Source organism: Balaenoptera musculus, chromosome 4 (genome assembly GCF_009873245.2).
Source record: "Balaenoptera musculus isolate JJ_BM4_2016_0621 chromosome 4, mBalMus1.pri.v3, whole genome shotgun sequence".
Classification (NCBI taxonomy): domain Eukaryota; kingdom Metazoa; phylum Chordata; class Mammalia; order Artiodactyla; family Balaenopteridae; genus Balaenoptera; species Balaenoptera musculus.
This window is the reverse complement of record NC_045788.1, coordinates 6,891,010-6,914,914: the sequence shown is the minus strand read 5'-3', so window position 1 is coordinate 6,914,914 and position 23,905 is coordinate 6,891,010. Positions and strand designations below refer to the sequence as shown.

At 39.2% G+C, this 23,905-nt stretch overlaps 1 protein-coding gene across 1 annotated transcript in view; it reads right to left on the bottom strand.

Annotated features, from left to right (window-relative positions):
• Window positions 1–22,760, bottom strand: part of EFHB (EF-hand domain family member B) — a 47,878-nt gene extending 25,118 nt beyond the window's left edge. The window contains 7 exon segments of the mRNA XM_036851081.1: window positions 618–747; window positions 4,289–4,371; window positions 4,373–4,397; window positions 6,675–6,855; window positions 7,550–7,693; window positions 8,152–8,214; window positions 21,840–22,760. Of these exon segments, the coding sequence (XP_036706976.1) occupies window positions 618–747; window positions 4,289–4,371; window positions 4,373–4,397; window positions 6,675–6,855; window positions 7,550–7,693; window positions 8,152–8,214; window positions 21,840–22,760 (1,547 nt within the window).
• Between the last annotated feature and the right edge of the window lie 1,145 nt (window positions 22,761–23,905).

Below are 23,905 nucleotides of genomic sequence, written 5' to 3'. Positions count from 1 at the left end.
AAGTAGTCAAAATGTAGAATGCAGGTGTAAAAAGGTCACAGTTTGTGAGAGTTAAGTCAGATGTTCAGGTGCCCAAATAACTATTAAACAAAGCTGAATGATAAATGACAGGTCAATTATATGTGACATGATTGTCTTTGTAGAGACTTGAAAGCCCACTATCTTTAAGAAACATAGTAGGGTTGATCCCATAGATTAAAAACATTCATGTATGTCTTCCAATCTGCTGAAAAGACATGAAATAACTTTAGAATCACAAACACACACACACAGGGAATTCCATGGCAGTCCAGTGGTTAGGAGTCTGCACTTCCATTGCAGGGGGCCTAGGTTCTATACCTGCTGGGGGAACTAAGATCCTGCAAGCCACGTGGTCAAAAACAAACAAAAAATCAAACAGAAAAAAAACCCAACAACAACAACAAAAGACAGTATCATGGTTATCTCTGGGGGAACTGGACAGTTTAGAAGACATATCACTGTGTATCTTTTTCTATTACTTTTATGTTTGAACCATGTCACTGCATTACCTCTTCAAAAAATAAACGTAATAAACTTTTAAGTCCATATGCCATATATCTAACACTTGTTCCAAGACACAACATACTTAAACTTACATTTGTAGTTCGTGAAGCCAATGTAAAGTTTTTGCCATGTTTCGTCCATCATTAAAATGTGGTGTTGGGATCCCATACAAGTTAAATCTATGAAAACTTGATGGGTTATACTTTCGGTGCTTTGCTTCTCCTAAGAAAAGAAAAGGGAAGACTTCTGACTTAAGCAACACAACTTTGTGCAAGAAGCGCATGATGTTCTCATTGACAATGAAAATGAGAGTGGGAAAAAGAATGGAACTGTCACAGCGCAGGAAACTGCACACATTTGGCTACAGATGAGAGAGGCATTCTCCCATGTGAGCTGGGAGACTGGTGGAACAAGGGTTCCTTGTGTTAATATTTGGAAAGTAAGTAGAAAAATGATGTAGGAGAAAGACATATAACTGATGAAAAATTCAGGCCCCATCAATGTTAAAGAAATCCTGAAGATCAGGGGAGGTACTGCAGGGCTTTGTGACCCCAGTGGTGCTTTAAGCTATGCTAAGATTTGAGAGATTGGTGTTTTATACTTGCTCTCACTGAGATTTGTGTTACAACCTTCACATTTCGTTATAATCACTTATCTCATATTAGAGACATTCAAAGGGTGATAGAGGGCTGAGAACCCAACAGGGAGGTCTTTATTTTTAAGATCTAGTACTGTGCTTTTTTCAAGTCATGATGTGGTATTAGTTTTCTATTTGTAGATAAGAAAGTAAGCCTGAAACTAGAGATCAGCTCAAAGGTTATAAAATGATGGAGAAAAGATATTCAGCCTCACCAGTAACCCAAATAATGTAAGCAAAGACAATAGCGCACAGTCATAATTCGACTCTCAGTTAAGCAAAAATAAAGAAGATTGGCAAAGCTCGCCATTGGGGAGGATGCAGGGAAATGGACATTCTCATACACTGTGCCTGTGAGGGCAAACTGGGGCAGCTATTCAGGTGGAGAGTTTGGCTCTAAGAGTGAAATTTTCAGATGCTCAGAAATCTAGGAATGTATCCTATGGAAACAAATCACATTCACAAAGATATATAAACAATACATTTTTGTAATCCTGAAAAATACAATATTGATAACTGACCTGAAAAGACAACCAAGAAATTTCATATGTGGGGAGTGGGGGGAAGCAAAAGGGAAAAAAAAGTGTGTACAGTAGGTTGCAAAACACACACATACACTCATATATGAATGAGCAAAGAAAAACATATATGAAAGTATCACCTATGGCAGATGGGAATTGTGGGAGATTTTCTTTGCATTTCATATATTTCTATACAATCTGCATTTTTTAAAAGAAAATATCTATTACTTTAGTAATAATTTAAATTAAGTGTATTTAAAAGAGGTTGTTATTGAATGATGCCCTTGACATACTATTTCAAGTAAAAAATTTTAAATGCATATAGCAGGTTCTCCAAAAGCATGGAGATTATTGTCACATTTAACTGAAGATAGCTCCGTGGATGGGGGTTAGAAAGATGTTCAATATATCAAATGTAGTTATCTCTGGCTAATGGGATTTCAAGGTTACATTTACTTTCTCTTCATTTTTCCATGATATTTACATTCTCTACAATTACATTTTTATAATAAAAAATAGTGCTTTCATTAAAGGGAAAAAGTAAAAAATAAATATTTAAAGGATTGGAGTCTATTCCTTTTCAAGAGGCTAGTGAAACTTCTTTAAAAATCAGCAAATGAAAGTAATTTCAGTCATGTGATAGTCCATTAGAGTCTTCTAAATATTAAAAAAAAAAATTGGACTGGGAGTTTCGGACTAGCAGATGCAAACTACTATATATAGAATGGATAAACAACAAGGTCCTATTGTACAGCACAGGGAACTATATTCAATATCCTGTGATAAACCATAATGGAAAAGAATGCACATATGTATAACTGAATCACTTTGCTGTACACCAGAAACTAACACAACATTGTAAAATCAACTATATCCAATATAAATAAAGAAATAAATAAATTTTAAATATAATAAATAAATAATTAATTTTAAAACTACACTCATTTTCCCTCCAAATTTTCCTCCAAGTGCTAATGCATGTAAAGGGCATCTATATACATAGTCATTGAAATCGTTCTTTCTTAAAACAATCAAATGGCATTGGATTAGATTGTGCTATCGATGCTAACTTTTCCAAAAACGAATAAAATATTTCACAGAGAGGAATGGAGGGAAGGAGGAATAAAGAAAAGGAAGACTAAAAGGAGGAAAAGAAGAAAGAGAGGGGACTTCCCTGGTGGCGCAGTGGTTAAGAATCTGCCTGCCAGTGAAGGAGACACGGGTTCCAGCCCTGGTCCGGGAAGATGCCACAGAGCAGCTAAGCCTGTGCGCCACAACTACCGAGCCTGCGCTCTAGAGCCCGCGAGCCACAACCACTGAGCCCGCGTGCCACAGCTACTGAAGCCCATGTGCCTAGAGCCCGTGCTCCACAACAAGAGAAGCCACCGCAATGAGAAGCCCACGCACTGCAACGAAGAGTAGCCCCCGCACACCACAACTAAAGGAAGCCCACGCGCAGCAACAAAGACCCAACTCAGCCAAAAATAAATAAAATAAAATAAATAATATTAAAGAAGAAGAAAGGGAGGGACAGAGCCAAGGAAGTGGCGACAGAGGAGACACGGAGAGAAGCCTTGTCAAGGTTGTGAAAAAGCGCGGGGTGGAAGCAGCCGTGGGAGGATGGAGATGATCTCAGGACCGGGGTGTACCGGGCAGTGTAAGGAACCAGCAGAGACTGGTCATGGGAGAAGGGAATGGCTGACTCCAGCCGGAGAGCAGTGGGCATAGCAGACAAGCCCCAGAAGGAGTATGATGTGAAGGGGCGGTGGAGGAGAAAAGTAAAGAAATAAAGACGGAGAGAGGGGTCATGTGCTGCAGTGAAGGGCTAGTTTTGCTTCTAACTAACGCAGATTAGTTCGTGAATCATGCACAGGCCATCGGCTTTCTCAGGACAGGTATCAGAGTCTAATTGTCAATCCTCTGTTAGATCAAGATTCTACTTAACACCCACACGTCAACAATTAAGTTGTAGTTGACAGCACTTAAACATCCAATGCCTTTTAGTTATGCTATAGAATAATTCTAGTAATAAGGCTTTTAGTCAAGATCACTTAATAATAATAATAATAATAATAATAATAATAATAATGATAATAGTTACTGAGCCCTCACTATGTTCCAGGCACCATGCTTGGCATTTTGCAGGCACTCACTTCATCCTCGCAACATTATTATCCCTATTTAAGAAATTTAAAATAGATGGTGATAAGTAAAATATTCAAGGTCTAAAAGATAATAATGGACAAGCTAGCTTGAACTTGATCTGACTCGAAAATTTCTGCGCTTGACCATTATCTAATATTCCTCATGTAAAGCGAAGCACTTAGAATAATCCTACTATTTGAATAATAAACAAGATTAGACTACCCAACATTTAATCTTACTTAGCTATTTTTTTCATTTTAATGAAACATATCTTTCTACATTTTACACACAAAATACATAAGTGTATCGGGGTTTATAACCTTATAAGTAATAAGTTATTATTTATTGATCACCTATTATATGCCAGACATTTTAACTTTAAGCACATCATCTCCCTTATTCCTCTTCACAAATCTGAGTCTCATATTCTCAGGCCCATTTTACACTGGAGGAGACTTACCTGCATAATAATCATTGTGAGATACAATATACAGATCGTGTCCTGCCTGTCCTTCTTCAAATACTTCTTGATAGGATTTGGTGATTCACCACCTCTCTAGCAGATAATTCTGAAGGAAGAATTAATGAAATCAGTTTTAAGGCATTTTTGAGCTCTTTATAGCATATTTAAGTTGACTAGAGCAAATGACAAACTGGTATGCTAACTACATAAGCTACATGGGTAAAAAGCCAACATACATAGAGATTTATCACCAAAGACAGGAATAGCCCAGGCATCACTGTCTTAAGGATCCCACTTGAACAGATTCAATCCCTAGAATTCTGAAGAACTCCATACTGGTTAACCACTTTGGTTGTCCTGAGCTATATGCCAAGCCCAGTTAAATTCCCAATTTTGAGGATCTCAGGATACTTTTTATTTTAGTTTGCTCCAGACTTCCCAAGATGATCTAGGCAAATTTGAATCACAAGTCAGTTTCAGAAACCCTGATGCACTGTAGGGAAGCCTTGATGCAAATTTTGGCAGCTATAGACAACAGCACACACCCTGAATCTGTTTAGATGTGAATATCTATCGTCAAAGTAGCCCAAAGTGCCAGGGAAATCTCTGGAATCAGAAAGAAATTCTTCTTCTTACTGCTCCCAAACCTAGAGCTAGAAGATCTTTGTTGAACAGCTGCTTTCCCAGGACTGGTGGTCCCTGGTTTTAAATACAGCGAATTATTTTGTTTTTATTGTTTCATGTAATGATTTTCAAATATAATTCCATTTACAATTTCACTCTTCTCTTTCAGCCTAACAACATACATTAAGATGTTTTCTTTTGGACTTTCTGCCAAGAAGTGGGGTCTGTAAACAGTTAAGAATATCAGAAGGTAGCCCTACTCAGAATAATCCTGTAAAGCAGTGCTTCTTTTTGACGTGGGAACCATTACACCTATTAATACACATATACACATTTTGGAACATTCTTTCTATTACATATTTAAATGAGGCACACCTAGACAGTACTTTCCATATTAAATGAAGTAATCCTTGATGGCGGTTATGATATAATTACTGTAATTCTGTAATGCCCGGTGTACTTAAATACAATTTTTAATCCTATTTAAAAGAAAAAAAAAGATATTTTATCTGTTCTAAAATACATTTTTCATGTTTCAAATTTTAGCAGGTTTTAACTTTAGATCTGATAAACTAAAGTACAACTGCACATTTTGCATTCCAAAAGAAAGGCATAATTTATCTCCAGAACGGATGTTACTATGTTAAGGAAAATAATCTAATGGACATTTTGGTGAAAAAAAGATAAGTTCCTGGAGCAGAGCCTCAGTGGTTGCAGAAAGACAAAGAAAGAAGCGAATTCCTCTGCAGGATGAAAAAAAGATGGAATTTGAGTTTTCCTGTAATAAGATCCCTGGAAGGAGAGGGTAAGAGACCAGAAAAGACTAAATGTGAGAAGATGTAAAGGGAAAGCACCCAACAACGTGGCAGGACGCTGGGGCTGCAGAAGAAAAAATGGCCTGTGACCAATTCTATTCTAAGTCGTTTGTTGAAAGATTGCTCCACTCCCTCTCAAGATGAGAGGGGAATCTGCTCTGATACTGCCTGTTCGGTTAATAAGCAAGTGTACACATCATGGATCTTCATGAATGAGTGTTGTACACAGCATTTACCTAACTTATCTGTTTTGTGGTCTTTGTATGAAACAGAATTTCGTAAAGAGTTATGCACATACCTAGAGAACAAACTGGTGGTTGCCAAGGGGGAGCGGAGGTGGAGGAGGGATGGATGGGGAGTTTGGGGCTAGCAGATGCAAACTGGTATATATAGAATGGATAAACAATATGGTCCTACTGTATAGCACAGGGAACTATATTTAATATCCTGAGATAAACCATCATGGAGAAGAATACAAAAAAGTATCTATATATGTGTATTACTGAGTCACTTTGCTGTACAGCAGAAATTTACACATTGTACATCAACTATACTTCAATACAAAAAAAATTTTTTAAAGAATTAAGAGTTATGAACACATTAGAGGCTTTGGTGGAAATAAAACACACAAATAGATGTCCAGGGGAAAGAGATAGCAGCCCTCACAGCTGGTCCCAACATCAACTTCCCTGAGTCTCTTTCCTGCCTTTACACCATCTCTACTCTGCTCCCTGAATCTCCTCTCCAAACCCTGAACTCTTACGGCCTTGACATACATCAACTCTAAGGTTTCTGGGTCTGAGAGTAACTTTCTTGCTATGATTACCATCTTTCATTCTTGAATCAACATTTACACCAGCACTAAATAAATCCCAACAGGATATTTAATCCCATTTTCTAAGAAGACATTTTATCACTCCTTCCCCGCCCTTTATTTTCTCTACCTCTGATGACTGCCGTCCCAAATGTTGTATTGAGTATATCCAAGCCTTTAGGTAATCCTGGCGTCTGATCATGAGATTTTCCTAACGGTGCCCGTTGATTGCTAAAATATACTGATTCCTTCTTATCTTTCATTTTCTGTTGAAAGGTTGTAATAGGCTGTGGGTTGATCAGTACCTTTGCCTAAAGAAATCGTACAAAGCAAAGATGTAACAACCAAAAAAAAGGAAAAAAGTCTGAAACTCGATAGCTGGGGAGAAGACAATATGATTGTGGGAAAACATTTCATGATCGTTGTCTTGGCTCACCTTCAAATGAACCATCAGAATTGGGGCTATGCAGCTTAGACATGTCTAAACATGACTTTTCATTGGGGCTAAAGAATTTATGAGGGCAACTCCCTGGTTACTCGACTCAAAGGTTCCAGAAAAGTAGGAATGACAAGCGCAAGAGCCACGTGCTTCCCACCAGCTCCCTCCAGGTATAAGATCAGGTCTTCTGACCCTTGACTGTCCATTCAATCAGTAGCAGGTAACACCGAGACCCTGCGTGCACACAATGCATGTACAAGTGCTCTTAGCATCTCCAGCAATATCACCCAGCCTTTGTCCTCACCATGCTTTAACAAACATTGACAGCACTTCTCTTTACTGTGAGAAAATTAAGTGCAGCTTGGCTTTTATTACCTGAGGGGAGAATATTAGTCTGTGGCTTAAACCATCGACTTTTCTACACTCACCCTCTTGGCTGCTGCTGCTTGGATTTTTTTCACTGCCCAAGATTAAGAGTGGGAAGGAGATATTTCACTAATGCTTCATTTGTGCATTTTCATCTTGGTAAGTGAATAATGCACAGGGAAAAATAGAAAAGAAGTTACCGCTGTTGAAATTTTAGATCTTATTCCATGTGTCAAAGAAGGTGCAATTTGGGGATCATTTGCTCTGCCGTAAAATACTCTTTCGGCTCCAGCAGGTGGATATCTGAAGTTGAAAAATTTTTTTGCCTCAGGTGGGGTCATTAGCTACCAACAGGGAGAGAAGAAAATAGAATTATTAAGTACAGTCGATTAGATATTAGCAAGACTGATCTATACCAATCAATGAACACCCTTCATTACATGAGTTTAATCAGTACCTGGGGATCTACAGCTCCAAAAAATGAAACATCCTGAAATTTTTTTAATGGAAATAAACAACATATTTTAAAAATTATATTTAGAAAACAACCAAGAAGTATCCAGGTTAGGAAGCATACCATAAATGACTATTTCCCATTGAAATAAATGGAATCTCCAATAGTTTTCGTAGAGCTGGAAATTGTAAGCCTGGAATTTTCACTTCCTCGGACAAACTCAATAGAAGGCCCCGAAATACAGTAAAAATAATCCAAATTGACCACATTAAATTTATGCAACTCTCAGAAGGAATGTTGAGCGTTGTTTATCTTATGTTCACACAAATGCATTTTGAAAACACTCACCCTGGGAAGTTTTTCAGTCAAGCAGTTTGCAGCTCTGTATCCAATTGGAAGAACTTTCCCTGCCTAAAGAGAAAAAAAGCAATAATTGGTCATTGTCAGGTCCAGGGGGAGTGTTTTGAAGAATGGAATGTATTTCAAATTTGGCCTATGTATCTAATGCTAAAAAGTTACTTTCAACTACTTAACACAATTAAGAAAAGTAGTAAGAACAATTAGCAAATCTAAGACAATCCTGATGTATAATATAAACATTAGATGCTACGTATATTCAAGTATACCTTTTTTTTACAGTGCAGCATTGTTAGTGATCCATCAATTATAGGACCTCTGCAACATGCTGAGGGATTCAACTTTCAGAAATAATCCTGTCATAGTTCACAGGTTAATTATCGGCTGTCCTATTGTCATCAGTACAATGAGAGTGTGGCTGAATTCAAGCTAAACTCAAAGTATTAAGTATTTCTGAGTGAGTGTGGGTGTGTTTGCATTGTGGGTGTACTTCCACCAACACCCTAACTTTTGATATATGCAAACATGTCACCCCTGGCCAAGCTCCTTCAGTGAATGGCCCAAACCTCACTTGGCTTTGTTCACTTAATTCTAATTTGGGTCTTATCTGCCCTTCCCTTGCCCAAGCAAAGATTATAACAGTTCATTCCCAGCAATGCACCTCTTATCTATTTCCCCTTTATCATTTCAAGGCAGCTGATAGTTATTTCTGCAAAGCATAAGTTTCTCTTTAAAAAACAGAGAGAAAGAAACTTCCCATACAGAATGTTCTAGGTCTCTGGAGGAGGATGGGAGGAAATCAGTGAAAAGCAGAGAGGCTGAGAGCTGGGTGAATGGATGAATGTGTAGGTGTTGGCAGGGGGATGGATCAATTAGATAAATGAGGGATGACTGGATGACAATAAAGACAGATGGATATAGATGGGTAGGTGAAAGTTTTTTATTATGTTAAATGTTAACTGCGGAATTCCTCTTAGAGGGAGAACCATCAAGGATTAAGAGAGTAGGGACTTCCCTGGTGGCTCAGTGGTTAAGAATCCACCCGCCAATGCAGGGGACATGGGTTAGAGCCCTGGTCCAGGAAGATTCCACATGCCGCAGAGCAACAAAGCCTGTGCACCACAACTATTGAGCCCACGTGCCACAACTACTGAGCCCATGTGCCACAACTACTGAAGCCTGTGCACCTAGAGCCCGTGCTCCACAACAAGAGAAGCCACCACAATGAGAATCCTGTGCACCACTACGAAGAGTAGCCCCTGCTCTCCGCAACCAGAGAAAGCCCGCACGCAGCAACAAAGACCCAACGCAGCCAAAAATTAATTGATTGATTGATTTAAAAAAAAGAGATTAAGAGAGTATCTTGATGACATCTCTGTGTATAAAAGAGGAAGCCTGTAGACATGGTCAGACAGAGAAGTTAATTGCTTTGCTAAAAAATGGGAGAAAATATGAACTCTTGATGGGATAGACTAAAGAAGGATTAAGAGAGATGAGAGAAAGACTGAGAAAGAGGTGGGAGGAGGGAATGATCTAGCAACAAGGTCAGACACCAGGGGGCTCAAGATGCGAAACTGGCCAGTCACAAGCAGCCCAACCTTAATGCCAAATCTTGAGTAAATTCTACTTACACAACTACACAATGGGAGAAGAACCTTGGGTTAAAAAGGAAAGGGGCTGTGCTCTAACTTGAGCTGAAGCAGGGTGGGGAAAAGAGAGGAGGGATGCAAGTGATTTTTTTAAATTTCTTTTTGTTTGTTTTTTATTTTATTTATTTGTTTGGGTTTTTTTTTTTGAGATACAAGTTATTTTTAATTCAGCTGGAAATTGTAAGAAATCTCAGAGATATCAGGGAACATAAAGTCTCTCTTGCTGTACATGTTATAGAAGCTCCAGCCATTCTTTTAAATATTTAATGTAAAGATTAACTCATAAGGAATGGAGAAGATGTGGTACATATATACAATGGAATATTACTCAGCCATTCAAAGGAATGAAATAATGCCATTTGCAGCGACATGGGTGGACCTAGAGATTGTCATACTGAGTGAAGTAAGTCAGACAGAGAAAGAGAAAGAGAAAGGAATCTAAAAAGAAATGATACAAATGAACTTATTTACAAAATGGAAACAGACTCCCAGACTTAAAGAACAAACTTATGGTTACCAGGGGGAAGGGTTGGGGGAAGGGATAGTTAGGGAGTTTGGGATTAACATGTACACAGTGCTATATTTAAAATGTATAACCAACAAGGACCTACTGTATAACACAGGGAAATATTGTTCAATATTATGTAACAACCTAAATGGGAAAAGAATTTGAAAAAGAATAGATACATGCATATACATAACTGAATCAGTTTGCTCTACATCTGAAACGATATATCACAACATTGTTAATCAACTATACTCCAATATAAAATAAAAAGTTAAAAAGAAAAAAGACTAACTCCTAAGGCTGGGGATAGCCAGGGCAGCTACTCGCCAGGTACTACATGATGAGAGAGATGGAAGGAAGGATGGATTGATTGACAGATCAATCAGTCCATGGCCTGAGAGATGACTTTACTTGTCTGTCATCTGCTGACGTTCCAAGTGTTTGACAGTGGATATTCCAGGTTTCTATCACTGTAAACATTCTGTTGGACAGGAATGCCCTCGGTATTCCTCATCGAGTTGCCTACTTGAAAATCAGTAGATTCCAAATCAGTAGCTGTAATCAGGTTTGGATGTTCTCAGGCCATTAGACTGGGGACACAAAGATGGAAGCTATTATGTCTTATTTCTATCTACAGTGTCATATTATGAGTGACAAGTCTCGCTCCAGCCATGGATCTCTTTTTATGTCTTTTTATTTCAGTTGTTTTCAAGGATGCCTGTTCATCAATTTGAGGTGTGAAGGATAGCAGAACTTGCCACCCCCAAATATGCCTCTTTGGCATAAGGATTGTTTTGAACCAATTATTTTAAGAAACAGCAGAAGCTCTGAAAACAGAGTAGAAGTTACCCTTTTGTAAGGGACATGTACATTTTACAAAGGAAATCGCTTGTAAAGGTGTTTCCCTCTCTGTACTAGGAAGAGAAGGTTGACTCTAAAAGTCCAGGAACTCTTATCAATGGAGAAGGCACCGATTTAATCTGCATAATAAACCTTACCCTTGTTTACCCTGCTTTCCCTGGTAACCTCCCATAGCTGGCCTTCTTTTTGCCCCAACATCTTTTTTTTTTTCTCATAGTTAGATGAGTTTTCTTCTTTTGTTGAAGTATAGTTGATTTACAATGTTGTGTTAATTTCTGCTGTACAGCAAAGTGATTCAGTTATTTTTTTGATATTCTTTTCCATTATGGTTAATATAGTTCTCTGTCAACATCCTTTTTTTATTTTAAGATTTTTTTTTTGATATGGGCCATTTTTAAAGTCTTTATTGAATTAGTTACAATACTGCTTCTGTTTTATGTTTTTGGTTTTTTGGCCACGAGGCATGTGGGATCTTAGCTCCTCGATCTGGGATCGAACCTGCACCCCCTGCATTGGGAGGTGAAGTCTTAACTACTGGACCGCCAGGGAAGTCCCCCAACATCCTTTTTTGTCTGTAGCTAAAGATGGTATTTAAGGTGGTGACTTGGGCCATCTTGGGACTTACTCAGTTTTCCTGGGTATCTCCCATGTATACATGAGGTATACATGTTAATAAATGTGTTTGCTTTTCTCTTGTTAATCTGTCTTTTGTCACAGGAAGTCTCAGCCAAGAACTCAGAAAGGTAGAGGGAAAATTATTTTCCCTCCCCTATTATTTCTCCATCAAGCTCCACAACATGAATATACTCTATTCTTCATAGCCTACACTTTGAATCTGGCTATCCCAAACATACTTCCCAAGTTTGGTGAAAATCTGTTGTGGACTTTTTCATGTGGTCCAGTAAGAGACAAACGGAATGAATTTTTGTTTTATTTATATAGATATAAACACACTAAATATGCAACAACAGGCAAATGGTTAAATAAAATACGGTACCTTCAAAAGATATGCTATCGTGGAATCATTTAAAATGATGTATATAAATCATTTTAATGGTATAGGAAAATGTTCATGAATTTAAAACAAAGATGTAAATTTGCATCGTGCAAATTCAAAGAATCACATCTCTATCTGCAATATACACAGAACACATAGACAAAAAGTTGTTAGTTGTGATCGCCATTTCTGAGTGGTGAGATTACATGTGCTTTTATTTTCTTCTTTGTACTGTTTTCTCAATATTTTACTGCGTACTGCTTTATTAAGCAAAAGAAAGCAATGAAGGCTTTCAAAAAATCTATAAACAATATCAAATAGAAGGGAAACAGCTGCAAGAGCACTAGAAATAAGAATGAGAATCAAGTATATGCAGAGCCAGGACAGAACTTAAGAGCAGCTTTAACGGTCACCTTAAGTTCTACTTCCTCAGCTCTAAAGGGGGGACCTCTGCTGATCCTAGGGACCCCTTAACCCGAGAAAGGGAACAATGATCTTCTCTGAGTCTTCTTCCTTTTGCCTCAGGGGCATTTGTTTTAATGTCTCGGAAATGTCTTTGAGTTCATCCTCCAATCCTCTACTGAATTTTTATTCAGACTCTCTAAATAACTTATATTTAAGTTCTAAAATGTCATTTCTTCTTCTCTGGCTGTTCTTTTTTTTTTTTTTTTTAACTTTTATTGGAGTATAGTTGCTTTACAGTGTTGTGTTAGCTTCTGGCTGTTCTTTTAAAAGTTCCAATCTTGTCTTACTAATGCAACATCTTTTATCTCTCAAGTAAGTTTCCTGTGTGCTTACATTTCCACTGTTCTCTCTGGGTTTTCTGTTAGCTTGTTTCAGCCCCTCCCTTCAAGCTGGCGTTTGATCATCACAAAGTTTAAGACTCCACAGAGATGATTATGGAGCTCTGTGTGTTACAGGTCTTGCTGACTCTCAGGCTTTCCTATAATATGATCAGTTAATGAGGCAGTCTTTATTTTGGTAAAGTCCCCAGTATAAATTTTTTTTTTCCTCTAGGCTATTCAGAATTTCCAGAGACTAATAATAATGGTAATAATAACTGACGATAATAAAGCACATCACATAGGCTGGGTACCATTCTAAGGGCTTCCTATGTATTATTTCATTTAATACTCATAATGGTTTCCACAAGGTAGGTACTATTATCATCTCCCTCGTAAGCAAACTGAGGCACAGAGAGGTTGAGTAACAGGGTTACACTGCTCCTATATTGGCAGATATCTGAGCCCAAGCAGGCTGGCTTCTGAGTCTATACTCTTATCGGTCATGCCCTTCTGTCTCTCTAGTCACTGCCTCCTGGTGAGAGGGTGGGCTTTACCCCCGGCTGCTGGCCCTTGAAGGACCCACTGGGAGAGGAAGCTAGGGAAACTGCAGTACAGAAACTACACTTTTACTTACTAACGTCCCATTTTCAGCCTGGAGCTGCCCTCCTGCCTTATCTTTGGTTTGGAGTCTTTTGACTCCAAAAACCACTTTGGGAAAATAAACCCACAGTTTTGGTAGAACGGCGTGGGAGCTGGTGGAGAGAGGTAGGAATCATGGTAGCATAGAATGGAGGAGGGGAACTGGAAACCCAGCTACACTGAATTTGGACCTTCAACCAATCCTTCAGTTTTCAGATCCAAGTTTTACTACATCTTCTTCCATGGGCTGAGCTTCTCAGGGATTATTCCAGGCAAATGGGATCATTTCTGGTGGAAATTACCACCTGATTTCCCTCATATTTCATTTCCCCCTGCAAAATCAGTGGCCATGTCTCCATCTTCCTATTTTCTAAAATTTATTGAAATTTTTAAACGATTGTGTCCTTTTTTATTTTCTTTTTCCTCATGGTTTATTATCTTAAGAAAAAAAAACAATTGCAGGCCACAAAAGTCAGGAAATTAGCATGGATATAATTCTAGTATCTAATATAAGGACCAGATTCAAATATCACCAGTTGCCCCAGTATAGTCCTTTCTAGAAAAAGGAGTAAATCCAAGGTCACAGCGTGAGTGCTTGGCTCCCCTGAAAACCAGACACCCCCATTTGCCATACAAGAGATTTATGAAGGGAAACACCTGTGAAAGATGAAGGGGGAGGAGGAGGGTAGGCAGGGAGAGCTTTCAGACCATGTCACCTGTGAAAGGAGAGCAGGAAGGAAGTATTAAGAAGAGCTTCAGGCCACAGCACAGTTCTGAGAACACTTTGGCCAGGCCAGTGCGTGGTCTCTGAGACTACGTTTCCCATTAAAGGAATCTGTGTTGGCCAAACAAGTTCAGTTCTAGAGTCCCTGCCTTGCTCTGTCCTGGGGAGTGAGGCCTGGTGAAGGAATGCTGCAGGGGATCCATGGGGCAGCAGGTGAAGGCTGTCAACCGGCTACACTCTCCCCACCCCCCAACCCCGGCCCAGACCCGCACCCAGCAGGTCCTCTTGAGGGGAGTCAGGATCCAAGTGCCTCGGTAACCAGCACACATGCATAGCATTTACTTGTCATGTCTGTTCTGTCTTCTTTGGTCAGGAACAGTTCCTAATGTTCTCTTATCTTTTATGACCTTGACATTTTTTGAGTATAGGTCAGTTATTTTGTTAAATGTTCCTCAGTTTGGGTTTGACTAGTGTTCTCTTATGATGAAAGTTATACATTTTTGTCAGGGCTATCAGAGGAACAATGCTGTGTTTTTCTATCAGGAAGCACACGCTGTCAATTTGTCCTATTACTGATAGTGTTAACTTTGATCACTAAAGGAAGGTAAAGCCAGCTAGGTTTCTCCACTGTAAAGTTTGTAATCAGTAATTATTCTATGTAATGGATAAACAACAAGGTCCGATGTAAAACACAGGGAACTATGTTCAATATCCTGTGATAAACATAATGGATAAGAATATAAAAAAGATTTATATATACGTGTAACTGAATCACATTGCTGTAAGGCAGAAATTAACACAACATTGTAAATCAACTATGTATCAATTTTAAAAATTATTCTGTGTAAATATCCAGTTCCTCACTAAACTTTTACCTACTGTTTTAAGAGTCATCCATTGATGACTCTTACCTAAATCATTACTACTATGATGGTTGCCAAATGGTGACTTTCTAATTCCATCATTCCATCTACACTATACTGCAAGGAAATTCTTTTTTCTTGCTATTTTTTCAAACACTCATGTATTTATATCAGTATGGGCTCATGGATTTCTGTTTTATTCAATGGTAATTTCTTAATTGAAGTATAGTTCATTTACAATATTGTGTTAGTTTCCGGTTTACAGCAAAGTGATTTGGTTATTTTTTTTCAATTTTTTTCCATAGGTTATTACAAGATATTGAATATAGTTCCCTGTGCTATACAGTAGGTCCTTGTTGTTCATCTATTTTATATATGGCAGTGTGTATCTGTTAATCCCAAACTCCTAGTTTATCTCTCCCTCCCTTCCCCTTTTATTCAATGTTAATTTTATTCAGTGCTCAAAGTATAACAGTTTGGGCCACTGGGAGCTCCTTCAAGCTTGTTTCTGCACCCCTTTGACATATCTGCATTATTCTTTGAGCATTTTCTTACTTTTTCATTCTCAAAGGTGTTCCAAGTTCATAGCGTACTACACCAGCCCTAGAGTCAGCCATTCCCCCGAAGAGTCCTGATTCCTTTTAGTAGAGAATGATATTTAGAAATCAAGATCCTGGTTCTGGTGTGTTCATTGCTACTAAGTAAACATTGTTTCTAGATCCTCTTAGAGGATGGAGCTAGGAAATGTGTGGTGTATACACACCCCACACACTTACATCTATATCAATTCTATGATACTCTGTTTAGTTAAATGTATCTAGCTTAGATATTGACATGGATATAGACATAGATATATAGATATAGATATAGATATAGACATAGACATAGACATAGATATACCATGAGTTTCCACCAATACCTCCAGTTACAATCCAACACAACAGGATTCCTTCTATCCTTCTCCTTTTCGTATTAGTAAGTTTTTTCTCTACCAGTTAGAAACCTGGCTCCTACTGTCCTCAGTCTTTACTTATCTGCTCAGGCCCTCTGTCTGTAATCAAACTCCCAACTGCACTGACCGCCTCCTCACTCAGGCACCTCCTTCCTCAGTTCCCAGCCACAGCAGTGCCATCTCCCTTGGCCACCTCGTCAGTTGGTCCCCAATATTACAGGTTTCAGTGGCCAAGTATGATTCAAGTCAACTCAGGAAGGTTGATAAAAGACCATTTTCAGCTGCTGAAGACCCACTGACCCATAATCATCCACTCTCCAAACTCAGTGTGGGCTGGCATAATGGTCCCAATCTCTCCCTTGGTCAAGATCACGCTGTTTTACTCATAGATATTCCTAACTCGGAATATCTCAGCAAAAAAGTTAGGAATGATGGCATCAATCTTTCTGCCCAGAAGGCCCTGAACCCATTAGGCAAATAAAACCACCCACTTCTCAGAATTCTGCAGAGATTGGCTCTTTGCAAATTCAGACAAAATGAATCTTTGTGACTTTTTTTTTTTTTGAGTATCAGGGCTTGCATGACTATCAGGTTCTCACAAGATTTACAAATAGGTGACCCCTTTGCCTCTACCCATCCCCCAAATAGCTATCAGGGTCTCTTTGTGTAGAAGAGGAAAAAAATAAGTCATCCCTTTGCATGACATTTACCACATTGTAAAATCATTGGTCTATTGGTCTCAAGTCTCTAGATTGTAAGGTTTTTGGAAAGACGGTACTGTATCATTTTTCATCTTTGTAGCCCTAGCGCCTAACATACTGTCTAGTCATTGTAGACAATATTATCTTTTTAAAACCTTTCTTTGAAACTTTCCTTCCTTCCTCCTCTTTGTACTTCAGGCCTCAATACCATTTATCAATGCACTTTTTTTTTTTTTAATTATTTATTTATTTCTGGCTGTGTTGGGTCTTCGTTTCTGTGCGAGGGCTTTCTCCAGTTGCGGCGAGTGGGGGCCACTCTTCATCGCGGTGCGCGGGCCTCTCACCATCGCGGCCTCTCGTTGCGGAGCACAGGCTCCAGACGCGCAGGCTCAGTAGTTGTGGCGCACGGGCTTAGTTGCTCCGCGGCATGTGGGATCTTCCCAGACCAGGGCTCGAACCCGTGTCCCCTGCATCGGCAGGCAGATTCTCAACCACTGCGCCACCAGGGAAGCCCTATCAATGCACTTTTTAAGGTTCAGTTGTTTAGTCTTAATAACCCCAAGGTTTCTGCCATAGTCAGTGCATTAATGTCAATCAAGGGACAGCGTCAGGATGTCTTGGAGAAATGACCATTAGAGAGATTTTGATCTCTACCAGAGTGCTGTCCAAGAGCCCTTTCAAGGGCCTACACAGAGAGGACCTCGTTTTACCAGACTCTTTAGTTCTTGAAGAGCACTCCAAAACTCTCCTCTTGGGCCACCATTTCTTGGCTTTTCCTGAATACAGGTCCTTGCTGCTATACCAATGACTGTTTTACCAGCAGGACGAGAAGGTCTAATGGGGTCTCATAAATCCATCAGAGCAGACCTTCACTTGCAGCCAACTCTGGGCAGCAACTTCAAACCACAGTATGAGTGTCCTTACAGTGAGATGCATCTGTTCCCCTCCCCCCAACACTGGAACAGCCTCTCGTGGAGATGACAGTTTCCTGAGTGCACCCTGATGAAAAGCTAGTGTCCACGCAGGTTGATTTTAGCAGGCTCTTCACATAGGTATTTCCATCTGAACTCTGCTCACTGTCATACTTGAAAATGGGTTTTGACCTCTCCCAAATGAACTTCTTCCCTTCTCTGAAACTGGATGAACTCAGGGGCATCAAATACTTCACCATCTTATCCCTTGATCAGGATGCTGGGGATCTCCTATTCTTTTCCTTTCAGTTGTATATGTTCCACTAAGCCTACGAGAAGTAGATAATACACACAATATCTAAACTGTTACAAGCATAAAGAAAATGAAAATATGGAAGACTTCTCAATTCTTTTTATGTGCTAGCATTACCCTAATACCAAACTCCCAGAAAGATAACACAAAAAGGAAAACTGTGTCCAATATTACATGGGATCATAGATGCAAAAATCCCACTAAAAACTGGCAAATCAAATCCTAGAATATATTATAATAATAACATATCACAACCAAGTAGGGTTTAGCCCAAAAATATGAAGATGGTTTGCTATTAGAAAATTAACTGTATTCATTCAGGAAAGATATATTTCAACAAACGTGGGGAAAGCTCGTCATAGTTCAAGCTCTATTCCTGACTTTTAAACATACTTAGCAAACTGGGAATGGATATGGCAACAATAATACTTAATGGTGAACCATTAGAATCATTCCCATTAAAGTCTGAAAAGCGACCTTTCAATATTGTATTATTGATCGTAGGCAATGCAGTGAGATAGGCAATTGAAATGAGAGTTATATATATTAAAGAAGGAAAGACAAAAGAAGTGTCAATATGATTGTCTACCTAGCAAATCCAAAAGAAATAATAAGCAATTAAGACCAATCAGAGTTCAGCAAGATGACCAGATGTAAGAATAAAAAAAAAAAAAACAATGAAAACAAACATATGAAACAATTTTCAATCTCATTATAAATCAAAGAAATGTGAATTAAAACAATGCCTTACAAATCATTATTAGTTTTTAAAACTTAGTGGTACAATCTTTTAGGAAGGGATTTGGCAACAAGAACTAGAGAAAGATTCATCCTTTGGCTTCTGTTGAAACTCTATCCTAAGGAAATATTCTAAGACATATACATAAAGAAGTTCATAGACTATTTTTACAGAAAAATCTGGAAAAAAATCTATTGTCCAAAAAGAGAGGAAATGAGTTATCTAAAGAATCATATATGGGCTTAAGGAAATATTGCTTTTATCACTAAAACATCTTTTAAGTTCTCTGTAATAACACTGAAAAATTTATTAAATAATAGTAAGTGAAAACTCAAGACAATTTTTATGCTTGCTGTAACAACTACATAAAAATGAATTAGGAGAAAAGTGTCATGGGAAGTATAGTACAGTCTAGAACTCAGACTCTTAAATTGGAAGTGGTGACTTCAAATCCTGGGGCTACCACTTCTTAGCTGTAAGACTTTGGCCAAATTATCTAATTTTCCTCAGTTTCCTCACCGGTAAAGAGTTAATACCTGCAAAGCTCCATGGGTAGTGATGTTGATATAGTAAAGCCACTGATAACAATTAATGTGAGGGCAGCAAAGTGCCAGTAGGCATAGTGTTAGGGTGATAACATTATTGTGTTTTCATTCCTGTTTTCTAAATTTTCCATGTTATTATCTTTGTTTTATAGTGAAAGTAGATATTTTAATATTTAAAAAATTATTTTAAAAGGAACCTTGTTTCTAGTCTAGGCTAATCTCTCCTCTGGCCTGTGATCCCGGTTCCACTGCCTCCTGCTTATCTAGGGTCTGGTTCCACCCATTATCTCGTTTGTGTTATCTCAAACTCCCCTACTGATTCACTAAATAAATAAAATTATTCCTAAATGGAATCTTTACTCTGTTCTCTTCACTGTCACACTTCTTAAGGGAAAAAAAAAGTTACAATAGTTTTCTCCAATTCTAATTTCACTCTTCAGTATATTGGAATCTGCATTCTCACTATGTTGCTAATTCCCTTAATGCCCAAAGCTAATTCATCTTTATTCTATTTACCCTATCAGAGACGTTTTAACACTGTTGGTCACTTTCTCCTTGAAGCTCTCTTCCCTGTCCTCTCACATTTAGAAAGGAGGACGTGAGAGGTAGCAGGAAGCAGAGGTTTTAGAACTGCCTGTATTGGAAACCGGAAGCTGGTTTCTGCTCGTGCGTGAGATCAGGTCTGAAGCCATAGACCCATAGACTGCAGAACCGATCCAGAAAGGAGAAGCAACCATGGTCAAGTGAGACAAGAGTGGCTGGGGAAATCCAGTAACGGAACCAGAAAGCAAAGTGGGTCAAAGACAAAAGAACACCCTGAGTCCCAAGGGGAACAAAAGTCTGCAGATGCCAAAAAAAAAAAACCAAACAGTTCTGCAGAATCCCTGTGACCACTTCAGCAGAATTGTGTTCTCTAATCTCTCCTTTATTCCCAGAATACTTTAAGGATGCTCCCCTTATGTTGCTCAATACCACCCTCTCAGACTCATCTCTTTCTTCTCTGACTGTTTTTTCTCCCACGTAATCATCCAGTCTTCCTTCCATTTATCAAACATATATTTACTGAATGACCAGTATAAGCTGGACATTGTGATATGCCATGAAGCTACATGATAAATAAGAGAAAATCCTTGTCCTCAAGAACTCACCTAGTTGACATTTCTTTCTCTGATCATCTCATGTGTTTCCCAAGGTAAGATCTTGCCTAGACCTTCTTTGTCCCATTTCCACCCATGGCTCCAACTGTCTCCCTGGCTTTTTCATCTGATATCCTGTAAATATCTGAAACTCAGGATGGCCAACACCAGATATTCGTGTGTCACCAAACCAGAAGATGTCTCATTATCAACCTAGAAACTCTTAAGTCATCCATCAACTTCCCTCTCTTTCACCACATAGATCCACAACTGGATGGCAATTCTTAACAATACCATCTCCTAAAAGGTTCTCAGAATTGCTCTCTCCTCTCCAATTCTTTCCAACTCTATGTTAATTTCAGGCCATCATTACCTTGAAATAGCCTTCTAACTTTTTCCTGTCATCCAATATCTTACCCTTCAAGTCCACCATTATTATTCACATCAGAATTATCTTTCCAAAAGGCAAATTTTATTTATTTCTTCCCTCATGAAGATCCACCATTGCTTCTGTACCCATACATTTTACCCCTGCATTCTGGACCTTTAGATTTCTTCTTCATCTCTTACCACCATGCTGGCTAAACAGCATTGCTTATACCTCCCAACACAAGAAGCTTTGGTCATACTCTATGCCATTCTTTGCCCAAGATGCTCCAACCGTTTCCATCTGACAAATACTGACACCTTTCTAAATTACCTGAAATATTACTTGCTCTGTAAAGTCTTTCCTATCTCCTCCAAAAAAAATTGCCCGAACTTTCCATTGCGCTTCATATTTAGAGTGTACTTCTATTAAGGAAGAATTTGTTTTCTATGCATTTAGACATCTATATAATGCTTGTTTAGTTATTGTCTCCAGCATTGGAGTGAGAGCCTAAACCCATGGGATAAGAATCATATGCTTTTCATTTGATAGTGCCCTGGACCCAGCATAAGGACCACCACAAGTCTTTGCTGAAAGAATAAATAACTCACAGAATAATGAATAGAAAAAGCAAACTGTTTTTGAAAAAAGTACGTGAATATTAGGATATAACATGTATTGCAGTTGGAGGGCTGAGAAAATGCAGATTGAGGAATGAAATGTAGGTCAAAGGAGAAAGGAGGGAGAAATCAAAAGGAACCATTCGTGTGCACAGAAAACAAAGCTGACATTAGAAAAGGAGGCAGAGAGTCAGAGGAGATCGGACAAAGTAACAGCTGGAAAGAGTCTCTTGGGACAAGGAATATCAGAATCTCAACAAAATCTCTGCAATTTGACTCCGCAAATCCTAACAAGTCTCACTAATTTATCATCTTGATAGAGACATGGCTATACATAGTTCCTAGGGAAAGTACTAGGAAAAAACTTACACTTGGCAAGCAAGGTAACCGATCAAAAAATTTCCCAGAGTATATGGGTCTGATGCGATCTGGAGGTTCTAGTCCTGGTTCAATGTTCTCAGTCTCCCTTTGCACTTCAGGTTGTTGAGCCAACTGGCACTCAGAAGGTCCTATCACCAAGCCCATTTGGGGCTCTGTAGGCTTCGTTTCATCTGGATCCTCTAGTTGGGGGAGCCCCAGGTCCACCTCCACAGGAGGCTGTATCTCTGTGCTGTGCTTCATCACCACACAGGTGGACTCTTTTTCCAGTTCCTGTCTAGGTTCCATACCCAAAGTAGGTTGCTTCCCCACTGAAGCCCCTAACTCTTCAGGGTCACCAGCCACAGGACATCTCCTGCTCCCTAGAGCCTGTGGACTTTCACACACCAGGCCCAGTGGAGACTGTGTTACCCTTCGAGGACAACACCCTGCCAGGAAACGCTCATTTTCTAAACCCGCTCTTCCTGGCAACATTCTCAGAGGAAATTTTGTTTCCTGTGAGGCTGAGACTCTGTTGACTCCTAAATTACTCCCGTCCATGAAAGTCCTAGAAATATTCTGTCTTTTTAATCTTATATCAAGCCCATTGCTCGATGGACATTTTGTTTCCGGTGAAGCCATCCCCTCCTCATATTTATTACTGCATGGAGAATCTTCTTTTCCTAATCCCACTCTAAGCCCCAACTCCGTGGGAGATGTTGTTCCCATGAAGACGCTTCTCTCTCCTAAGTCATCTTTTCCTTCCTGGGTGAGTGCCACGTCCATGCTCAGGGGAGATTTCCTCTCAGATACCCTCATTCCTCCAAGGGCACTCATCTCTAAGGGGTAAGCTGTACCTGGCTCGAGGGAAGATCCCAATCCCTTGGAGGGCCCCAACCCTTTGGGGGACCCCACTCTCACGAAAGAGCACATCTCCACTCGGACTCCTTGCCCACTGCTTCCTGCCCGCCACTTCGCACCTAGCAGAGTTCACTGGGGAAAAGGAGATGGAGGTCTGTTTACCCGGTTACCTGGGAAACGGGGGCGGGGCTTGGAGCGCAGCTCTTTCCAGGGCAGGCCCCCGCCCATCTCTCTCCCTCTTTCTCCTCTCCCCCCCTCCTCTTTCTCTCCCCTTCATTCCCCCCCATCCTCCCTTATTCCTTCTCTCTTTTTTCCCCCTTCTTTAGTAGATTTGGAGGGCAGGAAAACTTGAAGGATGTGGTCTTGGGCTCTAGAGCAAATGACCGCAAACTTCTCTTTGGTTTCCCAAGCAACGCAGTCCCATTAGGATGGGTTCAGCCAGGGGCCTCCTCCTGGCCACGGGCCTATTAAATTTACTGGCGATCAGAGAATAAATAACCCTCTTTCTGGTGGTGACCACCAATTTTAGACCCTTCCTTGTGAAAGTACATGCACACTGCATGTAGTTCTTTCAGCGCGTAAGACATCCTTTAAAAATTCTGTAAAGTTACTATATTTAGCAGCTGTGGTAAGGAACATCTTAAAGTCTTTGAAAACACACTTCAGTAAATAGGCTTTAAATAGCACTTCAAGTAAATATATTAAAATTTGAAATGCGTTACACAATAATGCATATTGAATTTTTAAAATAATGTGGCGAACTCAAAATTAAGTATGGGATTTTTTTTAAACTCAAGTTTTAATGAATGTGTATTTGGTGAATATTTGTCATGTTCTACACATATAGGGGATACAGAACACCTCGCTTAGAATTTGAATGAAATTTATGAGATTCCACTTTTTTAAGAAAGCCAAATGAAAAATTTGCAAAATCCAAATTTTTTTAAAAAGTGGTTAAGGGATACTATTTTACATTTGTAAAAACAGTGTCCTGTAATTTTCTAGATAGCTAATATAAATATTCTTCTCCCCCTAAGCAATTTAAATGGCTTGATTGTGTGTAAATCAAGGTATGTCTGTATAAGTGTTCATTCGATTCTTTTGTTTACAAATATCTACAGTACTGAGTCCTCATTTTGTGTCAGTACTGGGAATGCAATGGACTAAGCCAATCCCTACCTCATAGAATTTATATTCTAGTAGGGATAGATAACCAT